At 41.8% G+C, this 20,471-nt stretch overlaps 1 protein-coding gene across 1 annotated transcript in view; it reads left to right on the forward strand.

Annotated features, from left to right (window-relative positions):
- Window positions 1-20,471, forward strand: part of CACNA2D3 (calcium voltage-gated channel auxiliary subunit alpha2delta 3) — a gene marked incomplete at both ends in the record, with an annotated part of 779,660 nt that overhangs the window by 306,553 nt on the left and 452,636 nt on the right. Inside the window, one exon of the mRNA XM_080926621.1 lies at window positions 15,680-15,842. Coding sequence (XP_080782747.1) covers window positions 15,680-15,842 — 163 coding nt within the window. The remainder of the gene's footprint in view (window positions 1-15,679; window positions 15,843-20,471) is intronic.

Genomic DNA, 20,471 nt, shown 5'->3' on the forward strand with positions numbered 1-20,471 from the left:
CACTTACTTCTTGCTCTTGTCAATGTACTGCAATCCTGAAATGGTTCATAGTAGTTCCCTGCCTACGCATGATTCAGTGATTCAGGTGCCTTCTATATTATAAGTGTGACATCTGGAAATATGTAGCTTTTTGAATCGCTGTACGTAGAAAGGCAAGCATGGAGACTCACACCCCCCAGAGGTAGAAAGTGATACACAATACTTATCTCACAACTCATGGCCAAGCCAATCACATGCCTTTATCAACTGCAGGGAATGTTGGGAAGTGTAGTTGAATTCATAGACATCTGAGTGAGTGCTCCTCTTCTACCATCTCTACATAACACAGGTAGCACATGCTGACAGAGAAGGAATGGGAGACTGATGAAGTCTTCTAAATAACTTTGCATTTAGAGTATGGTCTCAGCTCTTTGAAATAGATTAAGGAGAGGCCAAAATAGTGCAGAAAATATTAATGTTAAAGGGTTTTTTTGTGTATCTGCCCTGTTATTATAGTTGTAAAAGCCCGCTGCTGATCTAAGTCTATATGCCACATAAAGATTGTTTTTTTTTTTCCTTTTCCAGTCCTGACATATATAGTTTGGCATATTCTGTCTTGTGAATCCAAAGGCATATAAAGCAAATAGCATCTGCAGCAGACTGGGGGGATATACTGGGAGCCTCCCAGAGTACCCAATGAGAACAAATTTCTTTGTAAGGAAACAGCAAAGAATAACTTCCAGAGACAGAAGCTACATTTCTTTCCTAGGCAGAGCAATGCCTGGTTAGTATTGTCCCCTTCCTTCTGAGCATTCTTCCAAAGAGGGTGTTCAGGCACACAGTGGATTTACCTTCGCATGTTATCTCTTATCTCCATAGTTATTTTTATAAATGCATTGAATGTCATATTAAATTAAAGCATCAACCAAAATCAAGCAAGCAAGCAAAGACAGGACATCAGCTTCAGTGATCTCTTATTTCTGAGTAGTAATATTTGTAAAATACTCAAGGCAAATCATAGTATTATAAGTCCTAGGATTGATGTTCTTGACTCATGGCATCTTATTTTTATATTGTAACTCCCAGTTTATGACAATTCAGGTAACTAGTCCACTCAAACCTATACAGGGACCTTAATAAACACAAGGCATTGTATGAGGTAAGTATGTTGTGGCAAATGCCCGCCTTTCTAAAATGTATTGTTCAGTTGTAATTCTGGGACCCTACCCAGAACAAGTAAAGTAGAGTGCACTTGGAGTGTGCACTTAGTGTTGTGGCTGTCAGGTTTAAGGATAGATTTTGTCATACCCAGCACCAGCATGCTCATACATTCCTTGAATCTCAATGACCTTCTGTTTTCTCATCAGAGTTAGTGGATTCAGTTATGAGAGCCCTAAGCAATCCTAGCAAATTATCTTCAGTATGACTTTGTTGGGGGCAGGGCAGTGTGTGCATGCAGTGTATTTGTGTGTCCAGGCACACATAAGGAGGCCAGAAATCACCTTTGCTTGTCTTCTTTGGTTGTTGTCTTATTTTTTGAGACGGGCTCTTTCAGCGAATCTGGAGCTTGTCAGTTAAGACAGAGTGGCTAGCAAGTGAGACCCAGGGATGTGCTTATATTTTTCCCTCTGTATTAGTATTCCAGACCTGCACCGCTGGTCACAGATTTTAGGGAGTTACTGGGGATTTGAACTCAGATCCTCACACTCTTTGTATTCATTTTTCTGTTTGTGCCATTTCCCCAGCTCCCTTAGCATAACCTTCAACAATATTAGCATTGTTTGAACAACCCAGAACTTAGTGTATGTGAAAAATGAAATAATGTTTTTCTAGATCTTCTTTTTATGTTAGGTAGTTTCCTGCTACTGCAGTAAAGTACCCAAGTTAATGAACTAAGAAAGAGGAAAGGTTTATTTTGGTTCACAGTATGAACATTTCAGTCTATGGTTGATTGGCCTCATTGCTTTTGAGCCCATGTTGAGGCAGAAGGTAATGATGGGAGCATGTGACAAAAGAAGCATCTTATATCATGGTGTCAAGGAAGGGCAGAGAAGAAGAAAAGACACAGGTCCCCCTTCCCATTTCAAGTCCATGTTCCCACCCATGCTGTTTCCGCCTGCTGGGCCCACCTCTCAAAAGTTGTACTTTGTAATGGCATTCCAATTTGGAGGCCCAGCCTTTAACACTTGGGTCTTTGGGATACAAACACCTAAACTATAGCATCTTGTATGTCTAGAAGAGCTTGTTTTTTTTTCCTGTTCATTCCCCATTTATAATCTGTAGCACCCAGTGGCATCTTGATGCCTCACCACAGGTACACTAGTGGTAGCAAGATCTGTTGAGGTGCCACTCTCCTGCTCCTTTAATCAGAAAGAAAATCCAATATTTAAGACAGTAATAAGTGATTAAAAACCTTATTAGTGTGATTTGTTACCTTAGCAACTGGAAGCAGACATTATGTCCTTCTGTGATGTGCATCCTCTAGCCCAGATTGTCTCTTTCTCTAATTAACATCTTGTGAGTAACATAAAGTAATTCACCAGAGCAACCGGACCACAAGGATATTAAGTACTAGAACATTCTAAATTGCAGTAATCGTCATGATAATGAGGCCACATATCCAGTATCTATCTTTTAATTGCTTCTTATCTCTTCTAAGTGGGAATGGCAAAGTTAGCATGGTATAGGAACAAGGACTGATTTATTTCTTAAATTACTCATTGCGCAGAAACCTTTTCTTAATATATTGGAAATTGTCTGAGTCACTTTGAAGAAAAACTTAGCTAGATAATGTTAAATACAGGTCACTATTATTAATATGCAATCCTATAGTCATAGATTTGCTTTATAGTCAGGGAGTTCAACTTCTCACAGTGCTTTGTTGCTAAAGCCCAATGTTATCCTTCTATAACATGCTACTCATTAGAGATTCAAATCCATGGATAGACCAAGGAAGTCTATTTGCTGGTCTGTGAAGCACCTCATTATGGGGTGGTTAGTTGTATAAATTGGATTTCTGATTTGTGTGTAGAGGCTATGTGCTGAGCTTCAGCTGTTGAAGTTCTTGAATGCACTTCATTCAATTGTTTCAATTGATGATTTTATATTTGGCTATTATCTGAGAAGGTGCTTATAAAAATCCCTGTGTATAGGCTAGTAAAATGGTTCAGTGGATAAAGGTGCTCGCCAAGACTGACAACTTGAGCTCAATCCCAGAGACCCACAGAGAAAGCAGTAACTGACTTCCACAATTTGTTCTCTAACCTCCATATGTAGTGGGTATACTCTCATGCTTGTTCACTTGTTAGTGCTTTCCCTCTCCCTGCCTTTCTCCCTCTCCCTTCCACCCTCCTTCCCTCCCTTCTTTCCTTGCTCCCTTCCTCCCCCCTTACACACACACACACACACACACACACACACAGAGAGAGAGAGAGAGAGAGAGAGAGAGAGAGAGAGAGAGAGAGAGAGAGACATATACACACATCCCCAAAATTTAGTAATTTTTTTCTTTATAATGTAGCTAGTAGACAACTTCTGGGGTCTCAGCCAGTTAAGCAGTCATATACCCTCATAGGAACCCCTCCTATCAGATGTGTGGATTCTATATAACTTGATTCCACTGTCCAGACCTCTCCATACAAAGTACTACCCATTCCACTTTCTTAGGTTTAGAAAATTGGATAAAAATTGTGATAAGAGGAAGGCAGTCTAAGAACAGATAGGCATAAACATAGAAACATCCTGGGTATTTTTTTCGTTTGTTTTTTTTTTTGCTCTGTGGTGGCTCTGAAAAGAGGAAGGTCCTTTTGTGAGCAAAATATGAACAGTCCAAAATATCAGTGGGACATCTTGGCCCTTGGATAGTGAATATGAGGTTCTCAGTCTCCTATCATTTATAGGATTCTCCGGAAAAGAATTTTATAGGGTGATTTGAGTCAGATGCTCTTGCTTTACATATGGCTGACAAGTTTGATGAAAACCTGTACTCGGGAAAATTAGGAGCTCTTTTACTGAAAGCAGGGAGAAGAGTTGCTACACAGACCAAAGTAACCTTTTTCACATCAGCCTTTTTCTTCTACCTCAGCAGGATTTTTCTTCTTAGATGTCAGTCATGTCCATTTCTCCTAAATCAAGGCATAGATTTACTTTTCAAATAACCTCACCTACACTCTGATCAGAAGAACAAAACGGTTCAGTCACAAGCATAGGTACAACATATCTCACAGTGGCATGTACACGAGTTCTTCACAGATACTTGTGCTTACATAGGTGGCATGAAAGATGATTGTGTCAAAACAGTGTGTGAATGTGTCTGTCTTTCTGTCTGTCTTTCTGTCTTTTCATGTGTGTGAGTATGTGAAACACAGTGGTTGATGTTGGGTGACCTAAGGATAGCAGAAGCCCTTGGAGGACTGAGTACAGACCCTCTTTCTCAGTCTTCTTAGGTGCCCTGCTAAGATGAGAATGGAAGATCCAAATGGGGGCTGAGGGTCCAAATGAGAGGGATGGGGATGACCTAGGCTAGTTTTGTAGAACTGTAATGAACAGGGTCATCCTGACTACATGTAGGATTATAAATAAGGTACATCTTCTGCAGAGAATATTAATGGTGAGATATGGGACTTGCTTCAGTTGTGGCTAACACTATCCCATGTGCCGGGCACCTAGACACAATAAAAGTGGGGTAAGGAGAGAGGTAGTCTGACTCTGATGTCTTACCCAAGTGCATAATAGAGCTAAGCTCCCATAAATGAAACCGCCTAAAATTATAAAACAGAGAAAGTCTTCCTTAATTGTCGGGACTTGTTGCACAGCAATGGAAAAGCCCCAATATATACCTTGTATTCTCAAACCATGCCCCTCCCCTTTGCTCATCCATTAGCTCTACCAACACAATGATTGCCTCAACCTATTTAAGCCTTAGTAGTTAGAAGCCTAGGAAACTTCCACTATACAACCATATTTGAGTGACAGTAAAGGCAGCGATCTATATTTGAACCCAATACCATGATCTGGGGACACAGCATGTGCCTTTTATTTTGTATTTACTCCTCAAGTTAACTCCATTATAACAAGGGTGGTTGCTAACTTATTCAATAGTTATGGTTAGCAGAGTTTGTGGCATAGCAACAGCGCTGGGATTTGAATTCATTGTATTGGAATAAAACATTCCACCTTGAAGGTCTCAGGATTGAATGCTAAGTGGCCGGCAGAAGGCAGCAGCCCAAGGTCTGTCTAAGCAGCTGGTTAAGGAGACCATTAATAGTCAGACGTGAGTGCTCTCAGGCTGCAGATTCCAGATGGCAGAAGAGGGACATTCATTATCTGCTCTCTTAAAGGAACTCTGACACTTGGGGAATTATAAGTGAGTTAATGTAATGTTAATACTCGGACATATCCTGGAACAGATAATTTACAAATCAATTTTCACCCATGAAAAGAAAATGAGATTGTTGAGCAGCAGCAACCAAATGGCACTAGACTTTGGAGAGAGGCTGGGCGGGTTTAGAAGCTGTATGTGTCACTTATGCAGAGGCTCCGAATGCCTGGAGAATTGGCTGCTGCTGGCTTGGTTCATTTGGGACTATTCTTCCTATTAATTTTTATTTTCTAATCTACGTTATAAAAGGCTGGCTAAAATCCCAGAGCTAGAAAGGGCTGGAAAACAAGCTGGAGAGGGGAGAACCCAAACACACTGAGAGCTGCTTGTTGGCACAGTGCCCACTGCTTCTGTGCCTGGTGTCTCTCCCTATTCCATCTTCAGAAAGACCTGAAGGAGTGTCACCCACTCAGATCAACAGAAAACAAAGCTGAGTCCTCAGCCTGCCAGCGTGCCTTAGAAAGCAAGCATGGTGCTTCCCTCTGCACTCAGCTCCCAACGGGTTCTTAGGGCCAGATAGACTGGGGTCTAGCATCTTGAATGGTGCACAGTGTGAAATCCACACCCAATAAAGTTCTGCAGAGGAATCAGACAGCTCAGGGATTCTTCCCTGGCTAGTCAGAAATATAAAAATGTGTCTCTGAATTTTCTGTTGCTCATGCCTATTAGGACCTTGGGTAAGGGCTTTGTAGTAGGGAAGTCAGGAGGACTTTGTGAAAGGTGAGATGCTTTAGATACTCAGGGAATTATGTCGATTGGTCCTAAGGGTATCAGCCTTCAAAACACATCCTCTAGGGATTTTCCATATTGTGAATACCATAAAGAAAGGAAGAAGCAAGATAACCCACTGAGAAGGGCTTTACTGCCTTGCAGGTGGGATGGAGCTTGTCACCATGGATATCCATTGTCAACTCTTTACCTCTCAGTCATGTTGGATGCTGTGATGGAGCTTGGCTCAAGGCCATGGAGAAAGTCAGTTACCCCATCTTACAGATGGGAAAATTGACTCAAACCCAGGCAACGTATAAACACCCAATTATCCTGTACACGACCATCCTGTTATTCCATGTGTCTGTCTGTCTCTTTTGTTTATCTGGGGATGCCTAGCCTATTGTCACTTTCTGAAAGAGTACTCAGCTGGGTGTTCAGGATTTCTCCTCTAAGCTAGGCTTCATGATTTGCACATGTCTGGTTCTGAGGTGAGTCAGGGTGGAGTGATGTACTGGCCCACCTCTCTGTGAGTTTACAGGAGACTGTTTCTGTGGCACTCATGCACAGGAAGCAACCAAAACATTGTAAAGGCAGAATAGCATCACCAGGGCTGAGCTGTACACAGCCTATGTTTGCTGCTCACAAAGCGGGTGCCTGAGTAGTGTCCTGAGGTTCTGTTCTGTGACTTACAGAGAAGGAAGAAGTAGCAGCCACCACCCAACAGCACTATGGCTCATCCTGGGCTGAACTGGGAGGGCTGAAAGAATCTCAGTACTTGGACCCTGTCCAGGAACACAATTTAATTGTGCTGAGGTTCAGCCTGTGTGGAGATGTACTGCCTTGGGATATCTTGCTGGGGGAAGAGTAGGTTCCTGTCACACAGACAGAACAAAGAAGGAATCTAGACAGGGCACAGGAAAATGAGGGTTTGCAGGCTATCCTTTGCCAGCTGCTTGCTTGTGTAAATAAAGTTTTATTGGAATACAGTCACACCCCTTTGTTTATGCCTTGCACTTGGCTGCCTTCACTAAAATAGCCAAATTGTATGTTGCAACATAGACTGTTTGGTCTGCAAAACCTAAAATATTTACTCTCTAGATTGCCAGCCCCTAAACTAGGGAGTGATGAGTTTCAAGGCTGCGGGTGGCAGGAAAAGGCTGGGCTGTCTTTCGGAGGAGGATGGAGTTTCCACTGGCCGAGATGCTGTCTCGGAAACATCAGTTGTCTGCAGCCTTCCCATCAGGGAGGGCTCATGAGCAGAACCTTCCCAGTCTCCACTAATCAGACCTGCAGCACCTACAGCTGCGCCTGGACAATACCCTATTACAACTGAAAGCAGTCATGTTCCATACCAGTGATTGTTCAGAGAAGGACCTCTATAGGCTGGAGGAATAGACAACTGGACCTCAGCTCTCTTTATCTGATGGCAACAGTGCAGAGCACTAACCTCTTCAGTCCCCTCATTTCTCTTCTCTACAACCCACAGCGTCCAGAACAGCGGCAGATGCCACAAGTTCTGTGGGTCTGACCATCCTGTTACCCTGTCTTCAGTCCACATGGATCCTTCTGAGTAGGATGCACAAAGCTGACCAAAGAACAGTGTCTGCAATACAGGAAACACCTGAAAACCAAGTGGATGCTGAAGCTGTCATGTTGTCCATCAGCCACCAAGTCATCTTCGATGTTACTGTGCTGGAACTGGGAATGGCATGGTATATGAACACAGGCACAGCTCTTATAGCATGGAACTGATCCCATGATGACTTGTGTACTGATTAAAAGATAGCACATGCACGAGTGCACACACACACACACACACACACACACACAAGTAATGTGAGCTCTGTGATGCATAGATGAACAGCAGCCTGTCAGACAAATCTGAAGAATGCTTCACTTGACACCTTGCCCAACCACAGCCCAGTTTAATGTATGCCTTGCTCATTCTCCGATGAACTGAAGGCTCTGAGAAGCCTTGCAAGGAATAGTCCTAGTTAAACTCAATGAGGGGCCAGAGAGATGGCTCCATGAATAAATACTTAGGCTAGCGATTTGATGACTGGGTTGGATGTCTGATACCCACAGAGGTTCTCAAACTTATTGATCCTGTAACCCCTTAATACAGTTTCCTCGTGTTGTGGTGACCCCAACAATTACATTATTTCTGTTGCTACCTCATAACTGTGATTTTGCTACTCTTATGAGCTGCATCCCCGTTTCTTGAGGAATAATTCTTATGAGAAAGAAGCCTTCTCACAATCAATACAAATGGACACATGGGTTTGGGTAGGACAAGTCCGACACACTGTTGTCCTTGATAAAAGACGATTCCCTGGTGAGCAAAGTGTGGTTACATTTCCATCCTCAATTGCTTTGCATCTTGAATTGTGAGATTAACCCAATTACATGGCAGTTTAGAAGCTGCCTCCAGGATGTGTGGGCCACAGCTGTGCTGTCATTTAGAGAGCAGGCCATAGCTTTGTTTTAGGGAGTAGAATTGTCAGTCCCATGAGGGTAGGGTGGTGTGAGTTGAAGCTTGAGAACACCGTCTGTTAGGCATGCCGGTGTATGGGAGATGCCTAGAAAAGCAGAGTCCTCATAAGGAGCTCCATGACCCTGTAATTAAAGTATTTCTATCTCAGGAGAAAGATATGACTACGTATTTATGGTACTCATCAAGTAGACTATGCTTAAAAAAAAAAAAAGAAGGGGTATTATTTTAAATTCTGGTCTATACAGTTTATGAACTGGGGCCTAGAAAGATGGCTCCTTGGAGAAGGTTCTTGCCATGAAGCAGAAGGAGCATGGTTCGGCCCCCCCAGAAGGCATGGAAAAGCCAGGTAGATGTGGTAGCTTATGTGTAATCCCAGCACACCGGAGGCTGCGATGTCAGCTCCCCAGGGCAACCTGGCTAGCTAGACTAAGACAACTCACAAGCTTTGGGTTCATAGGGATCTTGCTTTAGTAAATAAGGGGGACAGTGATCATGAAACACACCAGATGTCAACCCCCAGCCACCACCTAAATGTTCAAGCATATGCCCACATGTGTGAGCATGCATGAAAAATAAGTTCCTGAATTCATAATTTTAAAACTAATTAAAGGACTCTGTGGCTATACTTTTGAGGTATCCATTCCATTCATACCTATTTAGTGAAATGTAAGATTTGTTTTGGGGTTTATTTATTTATTTATTTATTTTTGTTTGCTTTTGCATTGAATCCAGTGAAAACTGAGAAGTGAACGCATGTGTGAGGCCCACACTATAGAAAAGGAAGGATACCAAATAACCCCAACTCTTCCTAACAATTGCACAGTAACCTTTCCTGTGCTGGAACTTTCAATGAGTCGAATCTCACAGATGTACCCATAATGCACCTGAGTTTTATTCAAGCTCTCAGCATATCAGTTATTTGCTTTCAAATGGTAACCCATCCCACCACACAACCGTATCAAAGGTTCCTTCATCCCTTCATCCCTCCGGGTATCTTGGCTATTTCTATTTTGGAGCTGTTATGAAAGGGGTTTTTGTGAATATCCACACAAGTATTTTTCTTGTGGGTGTATGTTCTCATTTCCCTAAGGCTGGAACTGCTGGGTCATAGAGGTAGTATATGTTTCATTTTGTGGAAAGGCACAAAACATTTTCTCAAAATATTCATGGCATTTTATATTCTCACAAGCAACTACATGAGATTTCTGGTTACTGTGTATCAGAGGCAGCATGTTAATGTCAGAGTTCTTTATTTTAGCTATCCCTTGGGTACGGAATGGAATGTGAATGGAGATTTTATTCCTCACTTCCCTGATGGCTAATGATGTTGAACATATTTTAGTCTGCACGTTGGCTGTTTATATGCCTTCTTTTATAACATGTGCCCATTTCGTGACTGGAATTTTAAGTGGCTCATGTGAGTTTAGTATGTATTGTTGGTGCAAGTCACTGATGGGGCTTCCGAACAGCTCTTGCTTAGCAGTTGCTTCCTTGCCTATTTTATAATGGTAATTTAATTAATAGAGGTTTTAAATTTTATACAGTCGCCCAAATTATTTTTTTAATTTTTTATTGGATATATTTTATTTGCATTTCAAATGTTTTCCCCTTTCTCCGTTTCCCCTACATAACCCACCCTCATCCTTAGTGCTTCTGCATCCAGGAAATCAGTGCCTAACAGAGGGCATGTAGATTTAATTTAATATGTATTATAGCTTGGGAGTGAAGTGGCCTCCTAAGAGGCTCCAATCATTGAGAAATGATGAGGCCACACTGGCTATGAACTAACCAGCATTAACTCAATGATTGGTGTATAATTTGATGACATTATTGGGAGAGGGGGAAATGGGAGATGGAGAAATGGGAGATGGGTTTCAAATGGAGGAAGTAGGTCATCGATGTCACTGACTGATGCCTTAAAGAGTGTAGATTGTCACCAGTGTCTTCCTGTGTATCTCCTAGCAGACAGGAGAGGAACAATTTGTTTATACCAAGCTCTCATATCACACTGCTCTGTCTTTCTTCAGTCAGAAAACAGTGGGGCAGCTCTGAGAGCAGCAGACAAATACCCTGAAGCTGTTTTTCTCAGGTATCTATCAGATTGATGGAACATGCCTAACATCTTATGTTTATGGAGGAAGGCTTGTGATGTTGTTTTTCTACCTTTAGTCTTTGTTATAATGCACCGTGTTTGGGAAAATCCAATTATCATACTTAAGACAGACCTCACCGAATACAGTAGTTCACTTGTTAGCTAGCGAGTTGCATGAATGTCGACCAGGTTAAATTGCTAGGTTATACTGTTACAAGATCAACCCCCAATATAAATTAATGTAAGTCCTGGTACCGGGTCTCTATTAATGTTTCCAGTAACATAGGTTTAGAGATTTCAGAGGTGCTATTGCAACTCCTCAACCAGAACAGCTAAGTGCACCCAGGAATTGCCCTGGGTCAGAACCCTGAGTACATAGCACTTAGCACACCCTGGACTCTGTCAGATGTCTAGCCATCTCATTGACGATTTTGTTTGGTGTCTTTTCACTGTAATAAATCATCTCAAGGAATAGGCTTCTGCTTTCCTTGATTTTCTCGATTAATTCCCTAATTTATCACTGATTTCTGTTCTTCAAATGAAAAGAAATGATATCTCATTTGAATCTCCTTTACTTTAGACTGGATATGCTTATCCCTCTTGGCTTCCTGGAAGAGATGCTTAAGTCGTCATTTCTAGGCCTTGTTCTCTCACCTATTAACTGTTGAGTGTGTTTTGTTCACTTATATTATCATTTTCTTAATGTTTTAAGAATTGTCCATAGGATTTTTTTTTTTTTTTGGTCTGTATGTGTTATTTAGAAGCTTATTTTTAATCCATAAATGTTTGAGAATCTTTCAGCTGTCTCTTTTTTCTTTGTTTCTGTTTCGTTTTGTTTTTCAAGACAGGGTAGTCAGTCCTAGCTGTCCTTGAAGTCACCCTGTAGAAGAGGCTGGCTTCGAACTCAGAGATCCTCCTGCCTCGACCTCCAAAGTGCCGGGATTAAAGGCGTGGGCCACTGCCACCCTGCACAGCCGTCTTTTATTTTTATTTAATCCACTGTGAACAAGGAACAGGGCTGGTGTAGTTTGTATTCCTTTAAGCTTGGAAAGCATACACTATGGCCCAAAATGTAGTCTATCCTGGTGAGTGTCTGCAGCAAATGCCCTCATCTGAGAGGCAAGCAAATATATTGTGCTGTTCCTGGATGGCGTATCATACAAATGCCAATTCAGTTCTGTCCCTGCTGTTGCTCGCTCCTTCTGAAGCCCAGTAATAACTGGCAAAGCCCTGCTGAGTGTAGCATAATGGAGGGTTTGTCAGTTCCTCTCTTTATTTCCACTGGTCTCTGCTGAGTGTGTTTTCATCTCCTGTTGTTCACTGAGTACATATTGCGCACATTGAAGGGTGTTATATCTTCTCCAAGTGTTTCCTTTCTCGTGATTAAGTTGTACCTCTGTGGTGTCTTTTCCTTTGTTTGGTTTTTTTTTCTCTCAAGTCTTCATTGTCTAAAGGTAACACAGCAATTCCAGTTTCTTTCTCATGGGTACTTTTGTGGTGTGTTTCTCATTCCCATCACTTCTAAGATATCCCTGTGCTTCTGCTTAAAGTCGGTTTCCATAGGATGAAATCTAGTCAAGTCCTGCTTTAGTCTGCTACACTGATTTCTTTCTTGCGGGTGGGTAGTGACCTCTCCCATGTTTATAGCTGCACTGTATTATGGTGCTTGTTCTTAATTTTATGTTTTTTTCTATCTTCTCTAGTAGAATAGATCATGTGACTTAGTGTTCTCTCTTGGTCATGTTATATTTTACTTTTAAACCATTCTGGTAGTTTCCTTTGAGTTTATAACATAATTTCACAACTTTCAATTTTAGTTGTGAAACCTTATTCTTAAAAAGTACCATATAATGTATTCTGATCATATGAACCCACGAGTACCCAAGTTTCTCCCAGGTCTTCCCACCACTTCTCTTCTTTCAACTAACTTTCTTTCTTTCTTTCTTTCTTTCTTTTTCTTTTTCTCTCTTTCTTCCTTCCTCCCTCCCTCCCTCCTTCCCTCCCTCTCCCCTTTCTCTTTTTCTTTCTTTCACTGCCCAATTAGTGCTGTCTATACAAACATGAAAATGTTCAGTTTGAACTTTGAGGCCCCTTTAAAGAACCTTATTCTACTCTATCAGAAATAAAAATGCCTCATCTTGGTGTATCTGTAGCCCTGTAAAAGAATATCTGAGACCCTATGATTAGTAGAAACAGAAATGTATTTTTCCCATGTTTTGGAGGCTAGAAGGCCAAATGAAAGGTGCCAGTGTATTCGGTGTTGTTCGATGTCTGCTCTCTTTTTCCAAGCTGAAGCTATAGCCTTTGTCAGAGAGAAACACTATTTTCATGTGGCAGGAACCTGAACAGCAAATGGGATGAACTCCCTCCCCTACTGAGTCCTTCTACCTAGGTACCAAATCTCATCAGGATGGAGGAGGCCTTCCTGATAAAGATGTGTGTTATTCTCATCACACTGATCATAACTGAACATTTTAGGAAGCATCCTCAAACCATAGCACAGCACTCTCCACCCCTTCTCCACGAATCCCTGGTCTCTCATAGCTGAAACAATTCCTTCTCTGTATCCATAAACCATTATCCTCCAATAACTTGTTGTGGTCATTATTTTGAACAAGCTTTTACATGTTAGATCAGTTAAAATTTACAGAGAACAATTTGTATTTTCATTTACTCTTTATGTGACCCATACTTTCTGCTCTGTACACTTTGCTTTTCCTTCTATGAAAAGCCTAGGATATTTTTGCAAGGCAGGTGTACTAATGACACGTCCCCTCCCACTTTCATGTGACCTGGTCTCCTGATTTCTTGCTCACGGGCAAAGGATAAGTGCATTTAGATACATAATTCCACCTTGATGGTTTTGAATTTCTTTAGGTACTTTTAACAGTATACTCAACTTGCCTCTTGCTTTCATGGTTTATAAGAGAAGTGTGATGTAATATTCTTGGTTCTTGTATTAGTAACTATTGGGGTGGTTCTCAACCTTCCTAATGCTGCCACCCTTTAATACAGTTTCCATTGTGTTGACCCCCAGTCATAAAATTATTTTTGTTGCTACTTTATAATTATAATTTTGTTACTGATACAAATTAAATGTAAATAGGTTTGTAGATAGAAATTCATCAACGGGGTTATGACATACAGACTGAGAACCACAGACTGCTCTAAAGGACCAGAACTACTAGAAGGAAACAATATCTTCTCACAGTGGCTCACAGGCTATGGGTTGGCTCCCCCAACAATAAATCTTTCTCAGTGTAAAGACCAATAGTTGTTCAGGACACACAACTGCATGCCTCCGCTGGTCTTCAGTGTATGTTGGAATCCTAAAGAAGCAGGTTCTAATACCAATAGGACAGATGAACTTGCCAGGGAGAGTGAAGGCAAGCAGGCCAAATGGAACAGTCTCTGCCTCTTATGTCCCTATGTGGGCTGTCACCAGAAAGTGTGGTCCAAATTTACAGTGGGTCTTCCCCCTTCAAAAGATGCAGTTAAGATGCATCACAGGTGCAGATGTTTGGGTTTTAATTAATTCTAGACAGAGTTGAGTTGACAATCAAAGTTAGCCAATGCAGTTCTGTAGAGGTGAAACATTCTGCCCTCTAGCACCTCTCAAACATTATCCTTGGTTTTCTGTAGTTTGAATGTGGAAAGTGGCAGCATAGATGTTTACCTTTATTGTGCTTCGTGTTCTCTGAGATTCCTGGGTCTGTGGTTTAGTGTTCATCATTAATTTTAGAAAACGCTCAGCCTTTAACACTTCAAGTGTTCCGTCAACCCTTTCTACATGCTCCCTTCCCTTCTGCATTCACACACTTCACGTTTGCAGTTGTCCCATAGATCTAGAAAATTTTTCTACTTTCCTCCTTGGTTTTCAGGTAAAGGAATTTCCATTTACATGCCTTCAAGACACTGATTATTTCTTTAGCTGTGTTCAGTCTCATCATCCATCCAAAGCTTCCCCCCCTTAGGTCTATTTCAGTGTTTTAATTTTCACATTTTATATGGATTCTCCTGTAGATGAGTCATTCCCCTGCTTCTGTGCTGCCCACCAGTTTTTTTCCATGAATGCTCTAATCATTTTAATTCTTTCACAGTCCTGATGTGTAAATTCCAACCAAACACAGCCCTTGGGTGTCTTTCCATACTGTACAATAGATAACTGCAAATGTTCTGGAGGTACATAGCTCGCCAGTGTTTGAATCCCAGTCTGTGTATTAGCATCATAGTTTTTGACAGAGTGCATACACATTCTGTTCACTTTCTCCTCATTTGCAACATCCAGATTCTCATAAACATCTATCTCATGAAATTTGACATTCAAACAAGTTAACACCTAAAGGCCTTAGAATAGTTTCCACAATGAAGTGAAGACTCTGTAGCTGTGAGATGGTGACAGTGAGGCCTTTTGTGGAAAGCAGACGTATCAGAGAGTTCTTTTCGCTGCTGCCCTCTCTGATGGAGATGCCTCCTCTCGGTCTTCTCTCCATTGATATTCTCTTCTCATCGTGCCCCTTGGCAAGATTGCCATAATAGTGAAGTCTTCCCTAAGTGTTCTGTATAAAAACAATTCTGTATAAACTAATAAATAAATAAACAAAAGGATAAATTCTGCAAAACAAACTCTATTCTTCCTCTCATGTATGCCCTTCCCCCACCACACACAACTGTAGTGTCCTGACATAGCATATATTTTCTTCTTTATTGATTTTTAAGCCACATTCAACTTAAATGAATAAGCTACCTTAGGATGTGTTAGCTTCAAGAATAAAATGTTTATAATCAGTTTTCTGTGTATGAAGATAAAGTTTTCTTCAAGAACATTGAATAACAATGAAAAATATTCCTATATTGCTGTGTCGCCCATGCAAGTGTAGCAATGACTTAAAGATTGGCCCCATGGGCAGATGGGCATGCCAAGAGTAAGTGGCAGCACACATGTGTGTCCATGTCTGCCTTGAAGTCTCAGTCCTAATTCCTAAACTCCTGGCTTCTAATATCTTCCAACTTTCTCTTTCAGTATGAATACTTCAATGCTGTGCTGATCAACGAGAGGGACAAAGATGGGAACTTTTTGGAACTGGGAAAGGAATTTATCTTAGCCCCCAATGACCATTTTAATAATTTGCCTGTGAACATCAGTCTGAGTGATGTCCAAGTGCCAACAAACATGTACAACAAAGGTAAGACTCCCTGCCCCTGCCCATTCCCCCGCCCCTGCCCCCTCTCCTGCTCCTGCTCCCATTCAAGAGTGAAGAGGTTAGGCACTGAGAAACACACCCTTAGCAACATTAGCATGCCAAGTACTCAAGTATCTTCTGGTGCTCAACCACATGCCTGTTCTGCCTGGAGACTCCCAGCTGCTGTTTCCCTTCTTCATGTTAATGTGCAGTGCAGAAACTAGCAGGCTTTTTCTATAAGTATCTTTGGCTCTGTCTGCCTTGCAGTCTCTGTAAAACTGGTTGCAGCTATTTCTGTAAGTTGAAAACATGGCTGAATTCCTTTAACACATTTTCTGCAAAATCACCTTGACAGATTAAACATGCTTATTAACCCAGTTTGTTCCTCTCTTTTTCTGCCTTCTTTCCTTGATGGTCTTTAAGTGTTGGGAGTTTCTGGGCTTGCTGTGGGACTAGCTGCAGGCTTTCCTCTTTTCTTACAGCATAGAGAAGTGTGAGTGTAACAAGATTCTATGTGACCAGGCTTGACTCTCTCAAATCTATTCTTCACATGACATTGAAGTTATTTGCCAAACCTTCCCATCAGCCTATTTGAATTGGTAATTCAGTGACCAAGAACTGACATCTGGGTACACTGGCCAATCTCTTGGTTCTACCTGCTTCTAGTGGTGATCTCAGATGTACCACCCCTTCTTTGGGGAGCACAGTTGCTTCCCTCTGTGATGGGAATAATTATTGTGTCCACGCTGCCCCTGGTGGCACACCCTTGTAATTCTTGCACTTTGGAGGGAGAAGAAGCAGGAATATATGCTCCAGTTTAAGACCAGCATGGGCTACATAGTCAATGATGTGTGTGTGGCTCTACGCATGTGAGAGCTATGCTCACAACTTACAGAAATAGCTAAGCAGTTGTAGCAGAGACTGCAAGGCAGACAGAATGAATTTGGGAAAAATCACATACATCTTAAGTGAGATACTGAATTATTCTAAATCACTAGTAAGGGACTTGGCCAATCATAAGCTCTAAATTCTGTACCTCAAGGACATTTTTTTTTATCCCTGGTCTTATGGCTGGACACTCAATGGTGCCCTTTCCTGGTTTGCCTGATACTCTTCAGAGTCAGGGGCAGGCGGCTGTCATTTCATTAACTATTTTGACCGTTACTAGAGATCCTAGAGTAAACTATCAAAGAATTTGCAGTCTGTTGTGGAACTGGTGTGGTAATGGGCTAACAGGAAGACTGTATCAACAAGATAGCAAGCATCTCTGCAAAGCCAGAGGACAGTAAAGCCAGGGAAACACATCCCATTGCTCATATTGTTAGGGAATGAAAAGATAGTCTTTCTCAATCCCCTTCTGGAAACTGATAGCAGCCTAAACTGCCTCAGACTTGTGGCTGGCCCTGTCTGGGCTCACTAAGATACAAAGAGAGCCTCACTTTGGTGTTCAGCATTGCCCAAAGAGGTTATTTCTCCAGGATGGTGCTGACAGCTACTGAAGACTTAGATGAACCTGCCTTTATGTGCAGTGTAGCCGACAGAAAAAGCCATTTCTAGCATTAAATACGCTCAGAAAAGAAGATGAAACGTGAACGTGATTTTATAGAGTAATTTCAGACATGAAACAATCCGGAATGATCTTTTAAAACAGGACAGTGACTTCAAGGTTGCTTGAACCGTTAGCACCATGATAGAGATTTAATTGCATCTTGGGATTAAATGGCAAAATTGTGCCTTGCAATAATAGCAATGTGTAAAGAACTCACATTGTTGTCTCTCACACAAGCTTTACAATTGCATCATGAAGATTTCTAGGCAGTAGCCTAGCAGTCCGAGTGTTTGAGCTATAGGAGTTTAATAATTGGATTTAAGTCATCCTTGGCAGTCCTCATGGGATCTGCCTGTCATTTCCTATCCAGGTTCAACTGTCACCCTGCCAGGCTGTGGAAAGTGAACCAGGGTCAGTCAGGGGCTATATCTTGTCTCAGCCAGGCAGGGAATAGCTGTCCATGGTGGGGGAGGGGAGACAGAGACACACACTCAGAGAGAGAGAGAGAGAGAGAGAGATAGAGAGACAGGGAGAGACAGAGAGAGAGAGAGACAGAGAGAGAGAACTTTAAGAAAGTTCTTGACTCAACTAATTCAAACCAGCCTCCCAAAGTCTCTTTTCAAGCTGCAGAAAGATAGATCATGTTTAGAAGTCTACAGCATAGATTTAGTTTCTGACAACGTGTACACAGAACACATGCTCTGGGCTTGGTCACTGGCTCTGATGTCCGTGGGGTGGAAATCTTGCTTTCAGAAAAGGAAAACACCCCAGGGTTCTTCTCCTCTAGCTGTTTGGACTCCAGGAGCACACAGCAATGCTTGATCCTTCTTAGTTGCTTCTGTGTGCTTGGTCGTTGGGCAGGAATTTCTAGCTGTTGATAAAAGCAGCAGATACTCCCAGACTCCTCCCCTGTGCTTTCTGCCTCTATGGTTAACCCGGCCAGTGCTTACTCTTGTGGTTGCAGCTCTAAGATAATGCAGCTTCATAAGCTGAGACAGAAGTATGAGGGGCTCAAAAGAGCTGGTTTTTCTCACTCTTTAGACAACCCTTTGAGGAGATCCATAGCCTTCTGATATGGTGTCCTTTATAAAATATTCTTAGTTGATGGTTAGGAGCTATGAGTCTGACTCTTGGAAATTAGAAAGACTAGGCTGAGGCTTTTAGAGCTGTAAGTGACACTCTCGGAAATGAAGCACAGGACAGGTGCTATTGAGAGACCATCAGTGATCTGACAGAGGACTGGACAAACCTACACTCTTGGCTGCAAACCTTTGAGGCATGCCCAACCTTTGACATTGCAAGACAAGGTAAATTACAAAACCCACACCTAGGAATCCACAATTGACTTATAAAGTCAATCACAAATCAATTGTACTGTTTCAATATGTCTCTGGTTTTGTGTGGGCTACATTCATAGGCATCTTGGAGCACATGAGGCCAGGGGTCATTAGTAGAGCACACCTTAAAAAGCTGAAAGCATGTGAGACTTATATGCACATGCCATATATAGAGGTATTGTATATATCTGTAAATCTTACACATTATATGAGGGGTGGTCCATATATACGTGTGCATATGTGAAAGAAAATACCCTGTTCTTCAAATTGACTGCATCATTTCTATTTCTCTCCTCTGTTCACCCAGAATAATGGATAATTCCTATTAACCTTTTCTTCGCAATTACTGCTTCTCCAAATGTCTTCTCTTCAAAAGCAGCTCAAGTGCAGTCTTCTTTGCTCCTCTAGACCTTGGTAACGTACATGCATTGCTCTAGGTAGTGCATGAGTCTTGTGATTCCTGGCTTTGTCCTGGGCATATCTTTTTTGTTCAAATGCAAAAGAAACTAAAAAAGCATTTGGGTGGCTCACAACCTTCCTACTAAAGAGAGAAGGCATCTTAGAATAAGGCTGATTGAAGTAGGGACTTCTTGGGGCCTTGAGAATCTGCCTGTTGAGAATCTTGTGTCATCATGGCTTACCCCACCACCATATCTGTGACTACATACAAGTTTGTACCTCATTTCCTTCAACCATGAGTAGTATTGGACAAGTAATCACATGCCTGATGATGAGGGGGCTTTGTTAAACATTAAGCATAGGCAAGGATACCTGGCACATGGCGGCCATATAGTATGAACACTGTGCTTTAAATGTATGTATCCTTCAAAATTCATAGTTAATACCTCATCTCATGATGAATAGTATTAAATAGTGGGTCTTTGAGGAGTGCAGAGGTACAAAACTCTAAAGCTGAGAACCTTCTGGTGTATTCCAAGACATAGGTCCCCAGAGTCTCAGAAATCTAGTCAGGCCATGGGGGGGGGATAGGAGAGCCATCAGAAGGTCATGGAAGCCATGAGGCTAGGCATTATAAAGCTGACAACTTGGCCAAGAATTGAGCAGTGTATCCTAGGATATGTTTACTCTGAAGAAGACTGAGAAAGAAGAATAATCTGGAATCTACTTGGAGAGCATACAGGTTAAATAAATGCATATGGCTTGGGAATGGAAGGCTAAGGTGGTTAGACTAGGGCAAAGAGTTCCAATGCACAAGTATATTAAGAATGATGAGCTTATGAGGTAGGAACCTCAGTGCAGTACCCTGGATATGGTACACTGATAATTTCTCACTGCCAGAAAGACATGATGAAGAAGGCAACTGAAAATAGGCTTGCACTGAATCCATGCATGGAAGAGGAGAAGGCATAGCAAGTACCTAATTTTGCTGATTTCTCTCATTGCTCAATTGTGGAGGGGGACGGCAGAGGAGCACGGCCCTAACAGAGGTTATGGGGATATGTGAATCACAAGATATATACTAGGATATGCATCCACTGGACTTCCCAGAAGAGTACCAATCAGGCCAAGAATAGACTGCCAGGCTATGTTGTGCTTAGGGGACCTGCAAAATTGAAGTAGCTTCTGGAAGATTCATTACCAGTGTTACAGAGTCTGAGGAAATAGTGTATCTGCTACAATACCTAGTAGAGGTTCTTCTAGACTGCTCAGAGGCAGAGCCAAGATCTAATGAGGCAGACTCTGGTCTGCTGCTAAGAAGATTCGTGTGTGTGTGTGTGTGTGTGT

This window comes from Micromys minutus (genome assembly GCF_963924665.1).
Source record: "Micromys minutus genome assembly, chromosome: 12".
NCBI lineage: Eukaryota > Metazoa > Chordata > Mammalia > Rodentia > Muridae > Micromys > Micromys minutus.